Raw genomic sequence first — 24,728 nt, 5'->3', positions numbered from 1 at the left:
GCGTATTAGTCCACTGAGGCACCACACCAGACTTCCGTATTTTTAGTGCTACAAGGTCCCAGCTTGTGACAGGAGGTACTGTAATTTATACCTCTGAAAAAGGATACATTATTGTCATGACAAAGATTCCAGTGACTCCATCAATTGAAACCAGTGCTGTCTCTAAGTACCCAAGTAGCCTTTTCAGTGGCAGATTGACAAATTGCACATTTAGAAATGTTTTCAGGCAGCGGCCTCCTGGCAGGAAGGCTTGTATTCCTATTTAGCCGTCTGTCCCTCCTCGGCTTTAAGGCACAGCAGACTCCTGCCTTCCTCTTTCAGAATGAACCATCCTGGACTGTAGGGGAGCTGCTTTTGTTACATTTAACCAAGTATGGGCAGAGCGTGCCCCACAGATCCCGCCCACTTCGACCTCTGCTTTGAATGTGTATGTGCAGACTGGCATGTAAAGGCATGACTGGATAGGAGCCCCCACATACAGCGATGGATGTTGACTTTCTTATGTTAGTCGCCGCACAGGGGTTTCGTTGTTGCGTGGTGCATATTTTACAAGCGGGCCTAGTTTGCAGGCTTGCTCGACAGATCTTTGAGATGAGTGGCTGTTTTTCATCCCAGAGGCCGGTGACCAGGCATCACTCTGATGCGAGCCGTGCTGCCCTCTATGCAGTACTCAACACACCTCTTTAGCCACAGTAAAGCAGGGCATTGTCTGGAGCCAACGGACACGTCATGTTGTCCAGCCAGCCACGTGCTACTAAATAAATGTGAAACTACGAATTTCTGGACAACATTAAAGGAAGTATAGAGGGCATGGAGGCGAGTATTTTTTCCCTACTTTTATTTACTTCTCGCAAGCAGCACAGAATCAACATAATAAACAAAAACATGTATTAACCACTGTAAACATAATAAACATAAAATAGATGTCACGGCGTCCACCAGTCCGCATCCTTGTCAGCCATACCTGCCCTAACGAACTGCTCCACCTCACCTTTTCTTTGCTCCTTGTCTGTGAGTTAACTGCCTCTCATTCCTTGAGAGTATTTCTGGATATTTGGGGAATAACGTTATCCGTGTTGTACTGTAAGTTGTTTACAGTTGATTACTTTTAACACGAGTAGTGCTGTTATCCTCAGACCTCTTAGCAGGCGCCTAGGCGTCTCTTCAAGGCGCGTCATCTCGCGTTCGCTGAAACATTATAGGTTCTTTGTACCCCTCCCTCGGCTAACAAGTCCACTCCCCCACCACTGGAGCATCACGTGTCTCTGGCCTCTTTCCCCAGGAACATTTGTGCCAAGGAGCCTTGTGCCACAGCGCGTCTTAGAGGCATGAGCGCGCTGCCGCACCCATCAAGGTGGCTTGCCTCTCCTGCTGCCATATCAGCAGATAGTATTGGGACTAGCCGCATGGAGCGGACGCGCACGAGATGAAGGTCACAACCATCTAAGACCAGAGTATAGATCCAGGTCTCTAGGTTAAGCGCATTCATACTTTGTAAATGTGGCAGCTCTGAGCCTGAAATTCCAGGCATACTCAAGCATGAGCCTTCCTGGACCAGTAGCCAGAGCCACTGAAGTAGAGTCAGAAAGTTGTGACTCACCTCGGACCTGGAGCTTAAGGCCGGTCTTAGGTGCCTCTCTGGATGACACATTCGGGCGAGAGCTCCTGGAAACTTTGGAGCCCCTCAAATAGGCTTTATAGAAATTATCCCAGCACTTGCCACCCCCTTTGACGCAACCCGGTGGGGTTTCGGGGTAGCGATTCCCAAGCAAGATCCCAAAGGCAGCGGTCTTGATGATGTCACTTGTTACAATAAATCCAAGAAGCACCTGCATTCAGAGGCAAGGGATGATAGCCGGCCCCTTTGCGACGAGCTGCGCCACCAGCTAAAGAAACTTGAGGTTTCCTCTAGCAGAAAGCCCTAAGTTCCCTGGCAAGTTTGTGAAAGATCTCACAAAGGCGATTGACAGGTCCTGGAAGGCATGCCAGGATAAGCTGTTGGATCTATTTGCCCCTATGTTTAAGACCCTGGATTTGACTTTCTCATCCAAAAAGCAAGTTTCTTTCTCGGCCCAGAGGTTCTGAAAGGTTTGACCCAGAGAGATATTTATTAATTGGATAACGCCAACGATGCTATTTCGGCTGAGAGGAGTAGTTCCATTCTTCGTCATACCGATCCCAAACTCATTAAATTGGCAAGCAATGAGGCTTTCCCTTCCAAAGGTGGTTTCCTCTTTAGATATCCTTTTTAGGTCTCGCCTGGCGAACGCAGCGCGAAGCGCTGTCGCCAGCGAGATCTATTGTTGCTGACTTGCCTCAGAAGTGGGACAGGAGATGGGCACGCGCATGGTCTCGGCGGATTTGAGTTGGTGTACGCGCCTACAGCCATGCGGCGTGCACATCTCCTGTCCCCCTTCCCTCGCAAGCCAGCATGCAGTTTCACTTTCGTTAACACGCACGCCTCATGATATTTCATTTTTTTTTTTTTTAAATGCGCACGCGCGCTCCAAGCACTAACCGGCTCTTGTTGGGAATTTGCGCTGCTCCTCTGCTTTTCCTGCCGGTCACTGCAGCAACACGCGGGGCTCCGTTTTGCTCACAGGAGCCCCGCCTGAAATCCTGCTTTGTCCACACCATGCACCATTCACGAAGGCGGGGTGGGCTCCCGCCGGACTTCCTGTACTGTTTGGCGGCCCCCTTCCTGGGCCGCACGAGCTCCGCAGCACTAATTAAAAGTCCGGCGGTGTTGAAGTCCGCACACGCCGCCACTGGGCAGGAGCTGCAGAACACGCAAAAGTTACATGTACTGCGCATGCGCGGGCAGCCCTCGCAGGTCTTCTCCCCGGCCCGCATGTGTGGAGCTGCTTTCTCTTTTGCTTGTTCTTCCTGGTACCAGCGCTCGCAGGTTCTTGCTGCTTTCCGAAGAACTGGTTAGTGTCCCTGGCTGCGGCTAACCCCACTTTGCATTTTTTATTTTCTTTGCAGCAGTGTGTCTAGTTTAGCTCTGGTGCCAATTAGTTTTTCGTACTTTGCAACCACCTATGAGAAGTCGATGCCCATATGCCAGCTGTAATCTCTGCAGCAGAGCCGCGCCGGCCATGGTGGAGAACGCGAGCACCGCCCATGGAGCCCTGGTGAGAAGGGGGGTAAGCAGGTGGGAGAACCCGTACCTAAGGAAGGGTGACTCGGATCCTAGCAGACGGGGCACAGAGCTTTGGTTATAGCATACAGTGTGAAAGCAGGCAGGCTGGTGAACCTGCGGACGGGGCTGGAGCTCAGCGCCGCGCTTCAAGGAGGAAACGTTTGTTTAGAAGAGGAGATCTGAGTGTTCACCTGAGCACTCCTCCAGCTCCCAAAGAGACGGTACATCGGCGTATCCAAAGTTGGGTCGATGTCACAGGGAGAGAGCACAGGGTTCATCGGGGCAAGGTGGCCGGTGACCAGTTTATGCTCCTGGCCCCAGACTGGATAGGGTTTCGATTATCTCCGAGACTATGGATTTTAGACAGTGTTACTGTGAGGCGGTAAGCACCGTAAGGAAGGTGGTTGTGTAAATGTTAAAGCTTTGCTGGTTGTGAGATGTTTTGTGAAGCGATCACTGCAGCAGGGCGGGGTAATATCAGCAGGTGATAATGACAGGAGGGCAGATGTTGGGCATGCCATTACGAGAGTAACTGAGGTGTGGACAGAAGTCACCATATGGGATGTGTAGCCTGCCCGGAAGTACATACTGCACGCGGGGTGACGATAATGCGAGGAGTAAATCTTTGGTTCTTGTGTACGTTGTTTAAATCAACTAAAGGAAGATGAGTCGTATAGTGGAAGATAGATCACCAGGCTCATGTTGGGTGGGAGTCTAATTGGAGGAAAGTGCTGGATCTCACGAGACCGAAATCGCGGTTTGCTTATCTTTGCACATGCAGGCCCTTCTTGGAAAGTTGCCGCACCTGTGGCAGAACGTGCGCTGTACTAAAGCCTATAATGCTTGTACGCTATGACAAATGTATAGTTACGCCTCTGCACGTTTGCGTTTGTTACGAGCTGCCGATTACCATATATTATATCAATATGACATATACATAATGCTGCGTGGGAAGAATGTGGTGTCGTGGTCTTTCCCTAAATCTGGTCACGGGCTACCCAATATAAATAAGGATAACTGCTGTAACGCACTTGTGACAGTCAGCACTGGTATCAACCAAATATAAAAAAACTTTACAATTGGGCGTGTGTGCATCTGTGTGTGTGTGCATGCCTGTGTGCATGTGCATGCCTGTGTATGTTTGCCTGTGTATGTGAAAGCATCTGTGTGTGTGTGTGTTTGCCTGTGTATGTCGAAGCATGTGTGTATGTGCATGCCTCTGTTTGTGTGTGTGCGTGCGTGCGTGTCCAGGGCAATGCAATCCTACACTTCTGTCAAGATTAACATAACAATCATTTGCAATGCGATAGGTCTCGCATTATTAAAGTTTGAGCTATTGGTGTTGCATTATTTAGCAATGCCAATATCTCAAACTTTAATAATGCGAGACCTATTGCATTGCAAATGCTTGTTTAGGTCTCGCCTGCGAACGCAGCGCGAAGCGCTGCTGTAGCAAGCGAGATCTATTGTTGCTGACTTGCCTCGGAAGTGGGACAGGAGATGTGCACGCGCAGGCTTTTGGCGGATTTGAGTTGGTGTACGCGCCTACAGCCACGCGGCGTGCACATCTCCTGTCCCCCTTCCCTCGCAAGCCAGCATGCAGTTTCACTTTCGTCAACACGCACGTCCTAGGCAGCCTCATGCTATTTAATATTTTTTTTTAAATGCGCACGCGCGCTCCAAGCACTTCCCGGCTCTTGTTTATGGAGGGAGGGTGAACAGGAGCAAGCAGCAGCACAGACAAGCTTGCCCCCGCCCCTCCCGAGAGCCGTAGCAGAGTTCCTGTAGATTATTGAGAGCTCGTTCTGCTGCACACACATCTCTGGGAAGGCTGCACGTCACAGGCATGAACATCATTAGGGCCGACCCAGCCTCTCGACCTTCTGGAGTCGGCAAGATGAGGACCACGGAACTGTCCGGTGATAGTCACACCTGTTACAGAAGCGTGCAAGTCAGCAGCGCAGTTTGTGGAATATGTGTCGAGCGTAGGTGACGCCTGGTTCACTAGCCGGAGACACGACACGCGCTTTTGATACACAGAAGGTCAAGGGTGACTGCTGCTCGCACATCCAAACAGCATTTTATTTTATTTTAAGTATTTCTGAAGAGTATTATGCATTTTAGAAATCTCGATCCACACCAGCAACCTAGATTCGGATGAGTTGGATAGAAGAAATCGCAAGGTAGAGATTGTTCACAAGGGTTGAATGTGAGTGCAGGCGCGTTCTGTTCAGGGGAGCAGTCTGACCTAAGCAGGCGGGTGTTCTGTCCATTGCTGCGTTTTTGGTGCCTGCTGCACTTGAGAGCCACAGGACCACACAGACAGCAGCCCGCTGAGAGGAGGATCCGGGCAGGGCTTTAGATGCTGAGGAGAAGGTGTGGACGTTGGAGCGGAGGACATGAGCGGGGCAAGGTGCGGGTCTAGGTTTCATAACTTCTTCAAGCTTTGAACGCAATACATCTGCGTGATTTGTAAGAATGTAGGATGAGATGTGGAAAAGAAAGGGTAATCCCAGCAACTCTGCTAGACAATGGCCGAGTCAGTCACCGTTTCCTGTATGAAAGAGTTTGGCTTGAATTAGCTACCTATGTCAAATGCAATTTAAAGTCATGTTTCTTTGTGAATTACAAATATGCTGCAGCAAGGATAACGTTTGTGCAGAGTGAAACAAGGACTCTATGGCTTGTGCTGATGGCATGCAGAAATGTTCTCAGGTTTAATAAGATATGCGTCTAAGCGCCTAAAACTCGGTGGGTTTGCAGCACTACAATTCAAATCAAATATAGCCCTTTACCTTCACAACGACCATTTCACACTGGCTCTGACATGCTGCTTGCAGCTGGGTCACTTCATACAACACAGCAGGACACACTGACATGCGATGTAAGCATTGTCATGTTACATGCCACAAACTCGGTAACAAAGCACAGTGACTGTGGCTCAGAAGGGGTGCAGAAAGGGGTCAGAAGGGCGCTGCTCGTCTCCGATGGCCAGTATGAAAAGAAGCCTCATTGCCCCCACCAAGGTTACCCGTATCGAGATGAGTGGTCTGTTTGGGCCTAAGATGCGCCACTCAGTGTCGCGGGGCGTAGAGATCATTGGTGCAGCAGGTGCAGTGGCACCGGGCCAAGATGAGCAGTTTGGGCCGAAGCTGTGTCTCTCACAGTCAGTGGTCGTAGATATCATTGATGCTGCAGGTGCAGTGGCACCGGGCAGCGATCAGCAGTCTGCGCCGAAGCTCTGTCTCTCACAGTCAGGGGGCGTAGATATCAATGGTGCTGCCGGTGCAGTGGCAACGGGCCAGGATGAGTTGCCTGTTTGGGTCGAAGCTGTGTCTCTCACAGTCAAGGGGCGTAGATATCATTGGTGCAACAGGAGCAGTGGCACCGGGCCGTGATGAGTAGGTGAAGGTGCATGGCCCCTATTAAAGTGAAACAGCGGCATGAAGGGCTTTTACAAAAAAAGCATTTGTTTATCAACTTGACAAGCAGATGCTTTTTTTTTGTAAAAGCGCCCCAAACCGCACTTTCACTTTAATGGTGGCCAGACCCATTTCTTTAGACGCGGCTCGTCTAAAGAAAGGGGCGCAGCTGGCATTAAAGAGAAAGTGCGGCATGGGCGTTTTTACGAAAACAATCATTTGCAATGCAATAGGTCTTGCATTTGCAAGAGTTGAAGCTATTGGCATTGTAAATGACAATGCGGTTTACACATAACACATAAATAAACGGCATTGCAATTTACAATGTCAATAGATCAAACTCTCGTAAATGCGAGACCTATTGCATTGCAAATGCTTGTTGAAAGAGGCCATCAAGTTTGTCAAAAGCTTCAGTTCCTTTGACAAGGCACAGGCTTTGTTTAAGTAAGTATTCAGCAGAGGTAGTGGGCACTCTGCTGCCCAAGCTCATTCCGAAGCTCCCTATAGACGTCAACCGCACCAGCAAGAAGGCTGAATAACTACTCTAGGGATGACACATTCACCCCCTCCCAATCCAGACAGTACAGAGGCCAACATAAATTCCAGGGTAACTTTAACTTTCCCTCGTACGTAGGCGACTATCCAATGTTCTTTCTCAGTAAATCTAGGAGGCAGAATAAGGTTATTCTTACGCAGCTGGACCTGATCCGTGGGTCCTATATACGGTTCAAGAATTTCATTTGAAGTTCTGCTCGATTTCTGTGCATGTTGCCACTCCAAGACAGATCCAGCTTTCTACTGACAATATGGCTTTAATAGATCAAGAGATTCAGTCTCTCCTTCACAAAAAAGCCTTCCAGTATTGTTACCTTATTCCCTTGGGTTTCATGAGCAATGTGTTCCTAGTGACCAAAAAAGGAGGAGGTTTTCAGCTGGTTAACAATCTTCGGGACTTCAATGCATGGATTGTATAAATGCTTCAAGATGGAGGGCATTCACATCCTCAGGGAGTTGTTAAGAGAAGGAGACTTTATGGTCCACTTGGACACAGGGACACTTAGCTCTCGGTCCCTATTTTTCCCCTCATCCCTCTTTTCTGCAGTTTCAGTGCCAATTTCTCACTTACAAATTCTTGGCTTTGCCTTTTAAGCTACTTGTCTAGTACAGGGCCCTCCAAGGATTGTAGATCCTCACCTTCCAAGATTTTCGATATGCAGAAATAGCCCCTCTGTACGAGGAAGTCCATAAGGAGCTTCAATGGTGGTTGTCAAACACGGAGTCATGGAAAGGCAGAGCCACCCTTATCCTGGTTCCAGATGTGGTGATCGAGTCAGATTCAGTCACCACAGCTGAGGAACAACATGTGGCAAGGTGACAAAGAGGGCAGAAGGTCTAGACTCTAGAGAGGAGCTTCAACTACCTATGGAGTGTCTGGACCCTGTCCCTGGCCCCTAGTGCCTCAGGATGGACAATGTCTCAGCAGTTCAGTACATCAATCCCCTAGGAGGCACGAGGTCATGAATGTTAGCCGAGTCAGCTAATGCGTTTTGGCATTTCTACCCTGCTCACAACATTGCCGTAATGGCAGTTGACTTACTGGTCAAGGAGACCATGATGTCAGATTGTAGCTCACAACACCAAAGGACTTCAGCAACTGAAAGCTGCACTTCTTGATGTTTTTTGAGATAATGTAGATTTGGGCTCTGCGTAGGATAGGCTAGTTTGCATCTCGATGGCCATTTCAGCTCCCATTGTATTTGAGCTGGACTCTAGATACGTTTGCATTAGTGATGGACACCTTTTGTCAAGAATGCATGGGGCTGAACCACACTTTCCCTCCATTTTCTGTAATAAATAGGGTCGCTTTTCAAGTCAGAAAACGTTCTCCTATGGAAAACACAGATGTGGTTTCCAATTCTACTGGAGTTGTCATGCGGACTCTTGAGATTACTCCCTTCATTACCAATGGTTCCTCTGATCCTGCGGACCGGACACACCCATTAGTGATGCAAGGCCTTCTTCATGTGGTTACACGGCCACTTTACGGAGTGACTGGTACATGCCAGGACTTCCACAGCAGCTCTCTCCTTCAATGACCTGGCGTAGTCGGACGTCCCACATAGAAGATTCTTATCTGCCTAAAGTAGGTGTGTGAAACAACCTTAGGGCCAGACGTTAATGATGTTGTTCATTTCATGGCAATTTTGGCTACATATGGTTTAGACTATAGGACTGTAAACTCTTAATGTTCTGCCTTCTCAGAAGGTCATTTACTGGTTGCAGATCACCTGGTTGGTGAACATCCTTTGGTGTCAAAGCTACTCAGAGGCAATCGGTTTTCCATGTTTCTGGAACCAAAGGATTCTTCCCTACAGGTCTGCAGACAAGATGCTCATAAACAAACCTGTTAGAAAATACCATGAAAAGAGTTGTAGACCATGGTCTGGCAGGCAGATTTAAGGAAAGAAAGGAAGAGAAATAATTAAAAAAGGGGAAAACGGAAAGAGGGACAAAGAGGGACAAAGGTGCATGAGAGGGAAAGGTAAAAAAAGAAAAGTAAAAATGAGAGGAAAAGGATGGGTAGATAGAGAGGGATAGAAAAAAACTGGAGGAGGAAAGAAGAGTGACAGGAGAAGGAAATATAAAAAGAAGGAAAAGGTGTGAAAGTAGGATGGAAACGTGAAAGAATGGATAGGTTAAATGGTGCAAGGTTCGAAAAAAGAGTGAAATGATTAACAGGTGAAAGTGCGAATGGACAGAAAGATAGAAGAATGGAGAGATGGAAGAAAATTAATTTATGCTGATTGATGGATACATGAATTTAATGATAAGTAGATGGGTGAAAGGTTGGAGGGATGGATGGATAAAAAAACTATGGTTGCATGGGGATAGATGAAAAAGTGAAGGGAAGGGCAGATGGACGAACGAACAGATGGATGGGTGATTGAATGGTAGGATTGATTAATATCACAGTCACCAGTATTGATAAGAACTGCAGATGTAAATCTCCACCTTCCCAGAACCCAAAACAGCAAGGACACTAATCAGAACATAGGGCTGTAGCAGAATGGTCTCAGAGACACAGGGGACCTAAACAAGAATAAGTAGGGAAGCTGGAGATCCGCCCACAACTGAACACACTGATCCTCACTAGGAACTGGGAATTGCTGGTCCTAAAGGAGGCATGGAGATTGGTTCAGGGTGAGTGTCCAAAAACCAGCAGAGGGACTAAACGCAAGAAATCCAGCACAGCACATGAACAATGCAGGGAGACTGAAAGGGAATGCGAGAAACCAACAGAGGTGTAGTGAGGGAGAAGGCCGGGTGCAAACTAATACGAGAGTCAGAGAACCCAACATGAAGCAAGCTTACCAGGCAATGAGTATTTACAGCTTGCTGCCTTTTATAGTGCCTCTGCCTAGAATGACCTGGAAGAGGAAGTGATGTCATAACTTATATTGAACGGATGCTATCTTTGATTGGGTGCTAGTGGGGTAATAGTGACAATAAAATATTCCCTGCAATCTTGGAAAGGGAATCACGCTGACCACGAGTCCCCAATCTGCGACTATGTCCTGGTTTCCATAGTCTCAATTCCTCTAGGGTCTTACTCTCACTGGAACTCAGTACCCTCTATCTATGGGCTGTCACGATGTATGGAGGACCCCCTAAATGGTATATATGTTCTTGCCGTAGATGAATAAGAAAAAAGATTAAAAGGAGAAAGGAACTCTTGTAAGGAGGAGAATGTTTGATTGATTTGTGTCAAGTGGTGGGTGAGTCCTCCCTTGGCAGAATGAATACATGAAGAGAATGAGGAGACATGGCTCAGTCCTCGCATCATGAAAGAAGACGTGTGAGGGGATTATGGGCTCTTATTACAACTGCTATATTGTGATTGGTCGTCATTGCTTTCATACTGATGAGATGTTTTTGAGCTTTGTTATGACTGCTACCCTAATAAAGCAGGAATCATTCATGAATAATCAAATGGTGTCACTCAGACGCCAACAGCAGGATCTAGTCCAGGTCCAGTTGCCACCGGTCAGCTGGGTGCCTCCAGGAAAGGCCTCTTGCAGCTTTTTTTTTTTTTTATGGCCACACCAGAGTTCAGCCAACAGACCCTTGGAGTCAACTTCTTTGTCTTGGGTACAGTAGGGCCAGTCGTTCAGAGACCCTCTCAGTTCACAGAGAGCAGGTCCAGTCCTCCTCTGATCTTTCACAGATACAGAAAGTGTTCTGCAGTGGGTGTCTGGGCCTGCCACATGTATGCCTGTCACCAGTTAGTTGGTCGGGGTGGCTCCTGGGTATCTCTTACAAGTCCCTGGGACCAACCCTACCTGCGTTTCAGTATTTCCAGCCTAAGATGCCGTGTGTCAAGATGGCGAAAGTCTTCGACCGCACCAAACATGGGCTCTGAGTGATAGGGGTGTGTGGATCACCAATTTCCACCAACATCTCACACTAAAATCTAGTTTGAAACAGGTACTCTACACACAGGTACTTAATTCCTCTCCTACTATTCTTGTGCTACCCACCCCCTCCTCCCTTTGACACTACCGCTCTCCCCTTCGCCTCTCCCACTTCTACAGCCCCCACTCCTCTCCACCCTACCTCTCTCTTCCTATCCTAATTTCTCCCCTCCATCGCCTTCTCACATACCCTATCCCTCCAGGCGCTTTTTTATCCACTGAACCTACCCTTTTGCTCCCCTTACTATTATTATCGGCATGAGCTCAACTGAGTCTACTATTCCTTCATGTATAATTGCCTCACTATTTGCTCTGTTTTGTCCTAAATAATTTTTATGCAAATGTAAAGCGCTCTGATACCCCCGGGTGGAGCTAGCGCTATATAAAACTTCTAAAATAAAAAAAAATAAAAATAAACACAGCAAACCCAGAGACAGACGTCAGTAGGAGAAAACCAGGGTCCTTCAGTGACCAAATGGGGGATCTACACAAATTGTCTCGGCATCTTGTTCTCTCTATTTCAAGTGTGCTCCAAGTGCTAAAAAAAAAAAAAAAAGAGGCCAAACACCCTGAGACAGTTTGTCTCTTCCCTATAATCCAGTTCTTATCCCCAATATTTTGGGGTTTGAGTCACATCTCTTTGCTCCTTTAAAAGCATCTCAATCAAATGGACCTTGGAGCAAGAGCCTAAATGGCTTTCAGCCCCTCAAAAAGACCCAGCTGTTGAGGGACTTCCACTTGCTGGTGCTTCTAAACACAACAGAAAGTTGTGGTAAATAAACACAACTGAACTTTGTGGTAAGCGGCTCTTCTTGGGTCAGTCTGAGCCCTGTCCCTCTGACACCAGTGACAGTGGAGGTTCCTAACTCCAAGGACTCCTTGTGCATCTTTAGCAGCTCCGTCCCATGCTAGGCTCCTGACTTGTCCACTCTTTCTGGACTCTGCTATGTGGGAAGAGCCACAAGAATCTTTGACACAGCGTGAAGAGTTCACCATTCATTTGATCATAAAAACTCCAAAGTATGTTCAGCATTGATCTCTGAATAACCTCTGGTGTTTTATTTTGCAGAATAAAGAACACGTTGTTTGCAGGCTAATACTTGAATGAGCAGCAGAAGTGAAACCTTTTGGTTTCATTCTTTACTTTCTGGCTGTTCCCTATTTTGTTTCCCCCAAGTTCTTTGACATTACTTGACTTGAGTCAGTGTTTCTAGGCTTCACATGCAAATATTCTTGTTACTTTATTGGGAGTTATCTGTGAGCTGAAGTCTTTCCTGAGACCAGACACAAACCTTTGAAAATCACCATGGACTGGGAAGGGGCTCGGTGGGGGGTGCACCAAATGATTAATGATGTTGTTAATTTATGATTTCCTGCAACCCTCCCTCTATTTGTGCTTAGGAATCTGCACGGTGGTTTCCATACAAGCTTCTCTGAACAGCACTGTGGTGCTGCCCTGCCATCACGCCATCACACCTGGAGAGTCGCTGAGGGATTACCGCGTGTACTGGCAGATGGGAGACATAGTAGTCCATACGCTAATGGAAGGACGCCATGAGGTGCACCATCAGCATGAGAGGTATCTCAACCGCACCGCCTTGGACCTCAGCAACCTCTCCCTCAGCCTATCAGGCGTCCAGCCCACCGACGAGGGGTCCTACAGCTGCCACATCCAAAAGAAAGATGGGACTGGCCCAGGATTCGAAAGCATCCGTGCTGATTATTCAGTCCTGTTAAGTGTTACAGGTGAGTTGATAGGTACGTGTAGGTGGGCGGATAAATGGATGAATAATGAATGGGCAGATACATGCGTTGTTTTGTTTGAGCATCCTCTGGCTTGAAGGAGGCAGAAGGGGTCACTAATCATGTCTAGATGGTACAAAGCCTGGTGCAGACGTTAACCAAGTCCACTCTTTTAACCATGAGAGATGACTGTAGACTTTCTGATGTAATATAAGTGAGTGCTGCAACCCCATTTGTGGTCCAAGGGAAGCTTATTAAGGATACATTGTGGTACATTAAAGCTTATTGTGTAGGAGGGGGCACATGCCAACAACCATTTCAATCTGCTGTCTAGGCCTACAGTCCACCAATTCCCCAAACCAAACCACAAGCTAAAGCATATGAGTAGGAGGTCCTTTGTTACTTGGATACTTGGGGTAGAATCTCTGTTACCCGAGAACCTATGTTAATGCATAGTATTCTGTGATGGAAGTCCTCTTCAGCCCGCACAAGCTCACTAGATCATTTTAAGCTGTGGTGTGACAGAGTTTTTCTAGTGTTGCAAAGTTCTGCATGTTAGATTATCTCCTGCTTCACTCATGTGGACTTAATATAGTCACTGGCGTGGAAATCCATTGGTATCATACAACAGCTGCAGGCTCATCAGTGACAGATGTTCTCTCAGAGGTCTTTGTAGTGACAGTGAAGCAGACTTATTGCGATGTTGTTTACACAGTTAGAGAGAAACACAGTCAATGCTCAAGTACCATGGGGCAGAGTGGTGGGGGGAAGACTTGACTGAGTCTCAGCCAGCCTTGGAAAAGGTCCAGTAGCTGCTGAATACTGACTGGACCCCACTCTCTGTTCTGCTGGAGTCTATGCAGAGAGCACGTCACAAACTTGGCACTATGGTTTCCAGCAACTTTCTGAAGTTGCCACCAAAGTGAACTCACCAGTCTCTCTTATTTATGTATTTAAAAAGCTTTGTATACCGCGAACAAGACCCCGAAGGGTATCAGAGCGCTTCACATTAATGGGAAGGGGAAACAAAGTAGGGGAACGTTGAGGTAAGAGAGGCTAACATGTTAAGCTAGTATGATTGTACATAAATGTGAGCCAAAAAAAAAAATGTTTATACAAAACTATAAGGCACAACGTTACATTGTAGGTAAGGCAATGAATTAAATTCATTAATAATTGATTAAAAAAACACGGACACCTCGAGAACAGACGAGCCATGGACAAATTAAGGCAGGAACTTGTTCATTAGGATTGCTTTTACTTCCTTTTTGAACGCCACTGACTTAAGCTTGCAAAGATCCAATGACTGCGGAGGTCTTTTAAAGAATGGATCCACTGGTGAAAGGGTGCAATCAAAGTAATTCATTTTTCAGTCAGTCAGTCTTTCAAATTTAGTTTATTTGGAGATTTTTCCGTTTATTACAGCATCAAAAAACAGAATAATTCATGCATATTTACAACAAGGAATACATAACACACATTTTGCATGAAATAATAAAAATCAACATCAAGAAGACCAATTTCAATAAAACCATTAAAAAGAACCACAGATTTCACCCCCACTCTGCTCAACTAATAACAATGACTTCACGAGTGTCCGTTCGCAACATTATCAAGGCTGCTAAATATTGCTTTGCCGAAGGCCCTGCAGGCTGGGAGTAACCACCGCTCTTGAGGATACTCATACGCCTCACAGAAAAACAACAAATGTGATATTATTTCCTTGTCCCGTTCGCAGACTGGACCGGGATCGGTTTCTGTGCACACGTTTAGCAATTTTACACAGAAACTACTAAAAGGGAGATTCCCAAATCTAAATTTGAAATGCAATTGCCTCGCCAAAGGCGGGGTGATAAAGTCCTTGAATAGCTCAAAGTAACAAGCTGGTTTACAATCTACAAAACTTGCCATGAGTGAATCACATGGGGCTGCGGCATGAATATTCCCAAGCGCTACCTGCCCATACCTATCTGAGAGGGACTTTTTAGATGCATTGTGTACTTTCCCCTGATCTCTCCAGAGCTCCCTTAAGCTCAAGGAGGTCAGTTGTGAGAGTACCAAGTTAAGCCGGGGGATCTTGTGGGAAGTGCGAAAGCTATAATCTCTTCTACTGTTGACCGGTGATCTATTAATCCTTCGGTGCACCATAATCTCCTCGGAATACCAGCACTCTCAGATCTGCTGGGCCATCAAGCGTATTAATGGGGTACTCTGTGATAAACCCACAAGGGATCTCAAAAGTTTGCCACAGATGATATCGGAGTTACTGTTTATTTCCTCATAATTCTGCCCCATAGAGGGCTCCACCCAATGCTTCTATATAAATTTGTAGGGCAGATGAAATAGACCTAGAGGATGTCGTTTTATGACATCTGAGGATCCCTGAGGTGCTCTGCTGTGGTTTAAGGGTGCTCTTTTCAATGCGCTTCGTCCAAATCAAATTGGGGATATTTTTACACCCAAGTCATCAAAGTTCCTTACACTTTCCAATCTCGAGTTACCCAACACAATCTCCGCTAAAAGGATGTACGCGGGTTGAGGGCCATCAGTTTGGTCTTTGAGGAATTAAATTCTGGACCACGGGTGTTACAAAATTCCATGAACGTATTCAACAGCTGTTGAGTACCCCAAGGTGTTTCTGAAATGAAGTAAGTGTCGTCGGCGAAAAGTAGAGCAGGCGTCTCACAGCCAGTCACTATAGGTGAGTCATTTGCAGCCGCAGTCCGTGCCGGTAACAGCGGTGGGGCCAAGTAAGGGGAGATTTTGAGTGGCGATGCAAAGGGAAAATTAAGTAAATAATTAATTTTCTCTCAGCACCGTGCCTCGAAATCCCCCCTTACTCAGTCCCACCATTTGTACAACTGTTAAGATGACTGATGACATCAATAATGTAAAGAGAGAATAACGTTTGAGCTATAACGCACCTCTGTCGTACCCCCGTCTCAATTGGAATGCACTCAGTCAATTTACAGTGATCACGCCGCCCCCCTCCGGTGTAATTTTCATTGTGCATATGAATATTAACCAATAAAGTGTTGTTTGGGAACCCCCCATCTGGCATAGGACAGCCCATAACTTTGGCCTGGGTATTACGTCAAAGGCCGATTTCAGGTCATCAGTTATTCTCTATACATGTCTTTTATTCAATACTACTGTCTTGCCAAAAATAATGTAGAACATAAAGACCTGGTCCACTCCATGCAAATTATTCCTGAAGCCAGCTTGTATAGGTGTCAACATGTAATAGCTATCCGCTCATTTCTGGAATCTGTTTAATACTTTGCAACAGAAAAGCTTCTGGAGACAATAAATTTAACTTGTTGGCTGATAATTATATTGGTTGGCTTTGTCCCCTTTTTTATAGCTAGGGACTTCTTCTGCCCCTTTCCATGTAGAGGGCATTTGCCGGCCACTCAAGATGGTGTTGATAAAGAGATTTATATGTGGAGCCCAGATAGCTAATTCAGATATAAATAGATCTCCTGGAAATTTGTCAGGACCGGTGCTTTGTCTCTAAAATGGCTCTCACTCTGTCATTCAAATCAAGTTTCAATGACTAAATGTTGTTAAAGCTATCATGTTCCAGAGCACTAGCTCTTGTATTATCCTTGGGGGAACCACTATAAAGTTTGGCAAAGTGATTTACTCAGATGGCAGGCTGAATATGGAAGTCTACCCTAGCGGGGCCCGCATCGTATTATCTGACGGAAAGCTTTATAATCTTTTGCCTTAACTGCATGAAGCATATCCTGCCACCTATTTGTTAGGATTTTATCATCTGGCCACTAGGCGGCACTCACAAAGGCCCTCGGGAGTCCAGCCTTTATTCCTGAATATAATGCTATATACTTCTACACTCTGCACATTCAGATACACTTTTGTATTCCAGTACAGGCTTTCACAGTACCATCCTGATGCATCATGGTCCCTGTAGTCTTTTCTGTCTCCAAACCCTGCCCAGTTCACGCTCTGGGGTTGGTACTTAATTTTCTACCTTCATTCCTGGACCCTCCAGCCTTTCTGACCTCTTTATACATACCTTCTTTTCGTTCCTCTCCCTTTGCTCCAATCTGGACTGTTCCTGGCTTTCCTGTGTCCTCTGTCTGCTGGTTTCTCTAGTTTTCCTCTTTCCAAGTCCCAGGTATTCCTTCCTTTCATTGGTGATTCCCTGACTCCTTGAACCTGGTTGATTCCTTGTACCAAGTTGATTCCTTGCATCTTGCTCTCTCCCTGCACCTATACCCCTCTCCTGAGCCTCCAGCTATTTCAGCTCTATTAGCGTAGAGTGCAGCGGCCTGCAACTGACCCGGCTGCTGTGTCTCCTTGCTCTCTGTGTGATCCTCCAGCTATATTTGAAGCTTGCCTATGATTTCAGATTTCATTGTTGTTTGGTTCTATGTTCCTTTTTAGGTTGAGCCTAGCACAGCGCGCATGCGCTGCTCTGCTCGACTTTAAGTAAGGGCTTTCAGAAATCTCCCCACACGCTCGCGCCTGTGCTTTTAGTTTTCTCCCAGGCTATTGGCCTTTGCGTGCGTCTTTTTAACAAAGACAGCACGCAATTGGCCAAAGGCTCTTTTTGTCCCACCAATGTTCACGCCCATGACCTAATGCTTGTGGTTACGCGCAGCAGCAGCAGCATGTTTCCAATTATCGTGCCCAGACGCGGGCGCGATAATTGGAAACATATGCTGCTGCTCGCAACCGCGCGCGCTCGCACACCAGCAGCTCCCGCATCTCGCTTCCCATGGCTCCCAGTATACACATGCTGATCAAATAATCCAACCCACTCTCAGTCAATCTTCACCCCCAACAAACTCGGATCCTCACCGTGATGGAACACACCCATGCTGATTTAAAGTGTTCCAGTTCAGACTGGGCTTCCACGCGCAACTCGTATTTCAAAGTTCGGTTCAGCTAAGATAAGCAGAACTGCAACTCCAAGCTATATTCGTTTCACTTTCGCGAGCACTCCACGGCCCCTCTCTGCCTGCAGCGCATAGCCCCTCTGCCTACAGCGCACGGCCCCTTACTCTCTTCTCGTGCTCATTTCACTCTCCCATATCCCCGACGCACCTTCTTTGCCTGCTCTCTAAACCCCCTCCTCCACCTCTCTATCCGTGTGCCTCACACTCTCAATCACCTATTTCCTCTACCGCCTTTATTTTTTTATTTATTTTATGTAGTTTGTAGAGCGCACAGCTACCCCCGGAGGGGTGTCCCGGCGCTAGAACCTGAACCTCCAAAGGAGAGGAGAGGAGCAAGAAGGGGAAGTAGCTTTTGCCCCTCACTGCTTTTCTACTCCTCCTTTTCTTTCACCCTACTCTGAGCTCTGCCATTTATTCCTTTCTTAGCTCGTTTCACCTCCTCTCTTCTTTTCTACTTACCCCGCCCCTCCTATTTTCTTGCCATTGCTGGTTGCACTCTCTCCTCTCCGCTGCTAGTAATACCCGATGCCAGCTGGCTCCGCCCGCCCCTGTCCCTTTACTTCCCACCTTGACGGCTGCGATTCATGCTCCCAGTTCCGTCTGTCCCTGCTACGTCACCTCTCCCCCTGCTGCAAGCGATGCACCCATCCCCCCCCCGTTCACCACCTTTTGCTCTATGTAATGGCCCAGGGCGGCCAGTTGTGCCCCCTCCTCCGTTGCTACAGGTATACCCCCTCTTTATTCTATTCGCCACGCCCCAATGCTGTCTCTGCTTTGATGCTAATCTCCGAGAACATTGTGTTCTTCTCTTCTCCTCACATGTCCTAAAAGCAGAGCCCAGTGTTCAGGAGCAACGTGCCCTCCTCCCCATTCCTGCTTCCCGTCTTGCTGCACAAGCCACTGTGTGGACATGACAAGCATTGCCACATAAAATCTATAGGATGCATGGAATGTTAGTCTTTCCATCAATGGGTATATTACTGCCCAGAATATTTACATCGATCTGTCCCCTCTCCCTTTACAGGCCACTTGGACTGCTAATGATGGGCTTTGTCCTCTTTCTTGCTACTCTTCCCTCCATCCTTGACTCCAGCCTGGGCTCCTTTCTTCCATCTCTGCCGTACGTTGCTGCCACTCTGCAGCCCCCAGCCCGAACCACCCCTTCCGTCCCACCCACTCACCCTTTTTACCTCACAGCCTTTTCGAAACCCACTACTCCATTTCCTGTACCTCCTTTATATTGCCCAGTTACTTTCTATCTCCCACGCGGCCTTGCCCTTTCCTCCACCCATACATCCTTTTCTTCCCATGCCTACATCGTTTGATGGTCCTAGTGAATTCTCTTGCTTGCCCTTCCCCGTCTGTCGATCCATTCCTCCGGCTCTTTCATTTCCTGTATTTCCACTCTCTGCCCCTCAGGGGACCAGCACCACCAGTCCATGCTGTATGATCTCCAGTTTTACTGACCATGACATCTTGACTTTGATATATATTAGGAAAATAAGGTGATCATGCAGTTCTCTGGTCCAATACATGTGGTTTTCTATGTGATTGCACAAAAGGTGGGTGGCTTTCTCTTTAGTGGGAACAGTGACCTCCCTAGGGTGCAGAAGACCCCCAGGTTTTAAACCTCAACCCTGCAAAGCTATTTATGGTCTAAATTTAGTGACTCTGCTTTGACCTCCTCCATGTTCCCTACATTGATGCCCTGATGTAAATGCATTATAATAGATACTAAGCACTAGCCAACACAAACTCCCTTTAATAGGCCTTCAACTACACTACAGCTGTAAACTGCTGCAATTGGTAAATAAAATTCTTTAACAGGACACTTTTCAAAATATCACTTAGCACTCATATTCACAAAAACTACTTACACCTACCAACGGCGAGACCTATTGGCTATGCCAATGCTTGTTCTGATGAGTTATTTGTCTATGTTGCCAGGGCCATCTTAAAAGCATTATAGGGCCCCGGGCAAAGCAGTGCACTGGGCCCTGCCTACACAACCACTCACGGGAATAAAAATGTTTAACAGAAAATTTGTGTTAAATTCTAGTCTGCAAGGGGCCCCTATGCTCGTGGGGTCTCCGGGCAACTGCCTAGCGTGCTCATGTGTTAAGACAGCACTGTATTTTTCCAGAATCTGGTTTATCTTGCCTGTTTGTTTCCCTGTTTTCTTTGACCCTAGAGTGAGCCTGCATTCATCCAGACCTTTATTGCATATGCAGATCCCTTGTCTTGTATTCCTGTGTTCCTGTTCTGACTGCATATTCTTGTCCTGTCCTAGTTAGTGTGCAGATTCCAGCATTCCAGTGTTGTGTATTTCAGCCCTTTTCCTGGTCCTATTCCAATTCTAATTTTCCGTCTACCCGTCCATCTACTTTATCAAGGCCTGACCTTTTCTCAAACTGGTGGGCACTATATCTGAACTGAATGCATGAACGGCCCGGCAGACTTGTGTGCAAATCTAAACATAACAGGCCCTCAGCGAACCTTCTGTCTGCCAATGATAATCCAGTATAATTGGGTGGTGTGCCCCTGAGGAGAAGAGCTAAACTTCCTCGCTTTCAAAATATCTGATCATATTAAGGAATAGCATTCCCGTACGTCCCTTAGCCGATGAGGAACTTTGTAAATGAGAGATTCCTCATTCTCTCTGATATGGGATGGAAGTCTGGGCACATTCACCATAAAAACCTTGTTTTCCCTAATCTCGCAGTAGGAGTACCCAAAATTCTTACCCTAAGCGCACTGCTTTGTGGTTTCCACTGAGTTTTTCACGCTTCCTGTGTGCAAAGGCGCGTTAGGAGACCCATCAGCCAATATGTGTGGACAGTTATCTTCGCTTTTGCAATTCTTGGTAATCATTGCTAGTTAAACATCTGTGCCCCTGGATTGCAATACCAAGCCCAACATTCTCATTGGAGTACTCAAACACTGTCCGCCTCCCCTTTCCCTACCCCCTTCCCTCTGGTCATAAGAAAGAGTATTCCCTAAAGCTGTGGTTCCCAACCTGTGGTTCGGGGTCCCCTGGGGGTCAGCGAAGCCTCCTCAGAGTGTCCGCGGATACTTAGAAAATCGAATAATATTAGCAGATTACAAAATGATATAAAAATAAAGAAGCTAAATGTACAATTTAGAATTTGAAATTGGAGATTAAAAATTGTATTAGTATCCTCAGATGGCTTCGTGAGAGCAGTGCACGTGCATCAAACAATATATTATGGACGATGAGTGGCCTCAATTAAATTTAGAAGAGCCCCAATCTTTCTATTAATTTTTTTTTTTATTCACATGTGTTTGCGAATTAAATAAAAGGTGTCATCATTTGTGTATTTGTTTGATGAATGCCTTTTTTTGTACTTTTTTTGTGTATTGTTTGGCGGTTCAATTCATCAACAATGCTTAAGCCGGGGTCAGTGTGGGGTCCCCACGGTTCCAGTACTGATCAAGTGGGGGTCCCCACAAGCCAAATGGTTGAGAAGCACTTGCGTAAAGGATCATTTTTGGCCAACTTGCACGGTCCACTTGATCTCCAATGTGACATTTGGTCTCTCTTAGCCTCCCTAGTTCAGCCTTCAGCTCGCTCACAGTCCCAGAGAGGATTCTTATTAAAGATATTAGTTCAAAAGTGTAGTTTAACTCCTGTTCCAAATCAACATTGCCAGATCCTTCTCCAGACACTTGCATCTTTGGTTTCAGAGGTTGTATGGGAAGAGCTGTTGGCTCTTCATTGGAGGTCAACACCTCCAACCTGTTCTTACACAAATCATTACATTCGAGGAGCATTTCAGGTCCAGGGTCGGGATGACAAATAACAGAAGCGCTCACTGGGTCGCTTCCTTGTCTAGGTTCCTCTATAGTAGTTGTGAATGTGCCGCTCTTACCGATATTAAGTTCAGCTGCAAGAGCAGCTTTTGATATCTTTTTTGCAGCTAACATTTCAGTTATTTCAGGTTGTTTCAAAAGAGTAGGGTTCTATTTCTCCTTCCCTGGCTTAAGCATGAGCTCCGCCTCCTCTATTAGTGTCAGTTTCATCGATTGGGCAATTCCAAGGTGCCTTTGACATGTGCTTCTTTGAGTTGGAAACTTCCATGCTGAGTTGTAAAGACAAGTAAAGCAACTGAGACCTGAGACCTTCAGCTCAGAACGCAGGCTGCACTGTGGTTGCAAACAGGAGCAGAGTAGTTTTGGAGGAAGTAAGAGACCACAAAAGGTCTGATACCTCAAAAGCGGAGGGTGGGACGGTACACAGCGTAGGTCTCTGTAGATTTTATTTACTCATCGAGGCTGGGAAGTGCGGTTCATAGGGCCCAGGGGGTGGCCCTGTCCTGTCTCTTCCTGGTGTTGACGGGCATCCCACTCGGAGGGTAAGATCAATCGCTTTATAGCGCCAGCAGTCCGCTGGGTTGTTAGAACCTTTTCTCTTTTTCCCTATAACATAATGACTGGAGCGAGATTGGTGGCACATTTATTGTGAATCCACCAAAAGACTACATGTCCCAGAAGTCATTGGTGGAAAAGGGAAGCTTGGAACAAACCTGATATTACTGGTTCCTATATAAGCCCCTCCCTTTCCTGAGGTCGGGCTTGACAATCCTCTACGGGTGTCCTGTTTTCTGCTTTTACTAGGATACGAGAAACCACGTCCAGTCCACCACCACCACCACTTCCACCACCACCACTTCCACCACCACCAAGTCCACCACCACCACTACATCCACCACCACGTCCACCATCACCACGTCCACCACCACCACATCCTCCACCGCGTCCACCACCAACATGTCCACCACCACCATCACCATGTCCACCACCACGTCCACCACCACCATGTCCACCACCACATCCACCACCACCACATCCACCACCACCAGGTTCACCACCACATCCACCACCACCACGTCCACCACCACCATGTCAACCACCACCACATCCACCACCACGTCCACCACCACCATGTCCACCACCATGTCCACCACCACATCCACCACCACTTCCACCACCACATCCACATCCACCACCACCACGTCCACCATCACCATGTCCACCACCACCACATCCACCACCACAGCCACCACCACCACCATGTACACCACCACCACCACCAAATCCACCACCACGTTCACCACCACCACATCCACCACCACCACGGCCACCACCATGTCCACCACCACATCCACCACCATGTCCACCACCACCACATCCACCACCACCACGTCCAACACCACGTCCACCACCACCATGTCCACCACCACCATGTCCACCACCACCACATACACCATCACCACCACCACAACCACCACCACCACGTCCACCACCATGTTCACCACTACAACCATGTCCACCACCACCACCATGTCCACCACCACGTCCACCACCACCACCAGCACGTCCACCACCACATCCATCACCACCACGTCCACCACCACATCCCCCACCACCAAGTCCACCAATACCACGTCCACCACCACGTCCACCACCACAACATCCACCACCACAACGTCACCACCACCATGTCCACCACCACGTCCACCACCACATCCCCCACCATTATGTCCAAGACCACCCCTTCCACTACTACATCCACCACCACCACCATGTCCATCACCACTTCCACAACCATGTCCACCATTACCACCACCACCACCATGTCCACCACCACCACGTCAAACACCACCACCATGTCCACCACCACGTCCACCACCACCATGCCCACCACCACGTCCACCACCATGTCCACCACCACCATTACGTCCACCACCACCACATCCACCACCACCACCACATCCCCCACTACCATGTCCACCACCACCATGTCCACCACCACGTCCACCACCACCACCACGTCCTCCACCACCACGTCCACCACCACCACGTCCACCACCACCACGTCCACCACCACCATGTCCACCACCAAATCCACCACCACCACATCCACCACCACCACATCCACATCCACCATCACCACCACGTCCACAACCACATCCACCACCAACACGTTCACCACCACCATGTCCACCACCACCACGTCCACCACATCCACCACCACCACCATGTCCACCACCACGTCTGCCACCACCACCACCACCACATCCACCACCACCACCACCACATCCACCACCACGTCCACCACCACCACATCCACCACCACCACCACCATGTCCACCACCACGTCCACCACCACCAGGTGCACCACCACCATGTCCACCACCACCACGTCCACCATCACCACGTCCACCACCACCACATCCACCATCACCATGTCCACCACCACCATGTCCACCACCACCACCACATCCACCACCATGTCCACCATCACCACGTCCACCACCACCACGTCCACCATCACCATGTCCACCACCACCACATCCACCACCACAGCCACCACCACCACCATGTACACCACCACCACCACCAAATCCACCACCACGTTCACCACCACCACATCCACCACCACCACGTCCACCACCATGTCCACCACCACATCCACCACCATGTCCACCACCACCACATCCACCACCACCACGTCCAACACCACGTCCACCACCACCATGTCCACCACCACCATGTCCACCACCACCACATACACCATCACCACCACCACAACCACCACCACCACGTCCACCACCATGTTCACCACTACAACCATGTCCACCACCACCACCATGTCCACCACCACGTCCACCACCACCACCAGCACGTCCACCACCACATCCATCACCACCACGTCCACCACCACATCCCCCACCACCAAGTCCACCAATACCACGTCCACCACCACGTCCACCACCACAACATCCACCACCACCACGTCACCACCACCATGTCCACCACCACGTCCACCACCACATCCCCCACCATTATGTCCAAGACCACCCCTTCCACTACTACATCCACCACCACCACCATGTCCATCACCACTTCCACAACCATGTCCACCATTACCACCACCACCACCATGTCCACCACCACCACGTCAAACACCACCACCATGTCCACCACCACGTCCACCACCACC

General features: G+C 47.9%; 1 protein-coding gene across 2 annotated transcripts in view; it reads left to right on the top strand.

The window, feature by feature from the left end:
• The window catches only part of LOC146801345 (T-lymphocyte activation antigen CD86-like), a 275,628-nt gene that overhangs the window by 27,332 nt on the left and 223,568 nt on the right, over positions 1-24,728 (top strand). For both annotated transcript variants that reach the window (XM_085621004.1, XM_085621003.1), the window contains exon 2: positions 12,438-12,782. In XM_085621004.1, coding sequence (XP_085477130.1) covers positions 12,438-12,782 — 345 coding nt within the window. The remainder of the gene's footprint in view (positions 1-12,437; positions 12,783-24,728) is intronic.

This window comes from Triturus cristatus, chromosome 8 (assembly GCF_964204655.1).
Source record: "Triturus cristatus chromosome 8, aTriCri1.1, whole genome shotgun sequence".
Taxonomy (NCBI): Eukaryota; Metazoa; Chordata; class Amphibia; order Caudata; family Salamandridae; genus Triturus; species Triturus cristatus.
This window is presented reverse-complemented; position numbering and strand designations above follow the sequence as displayed.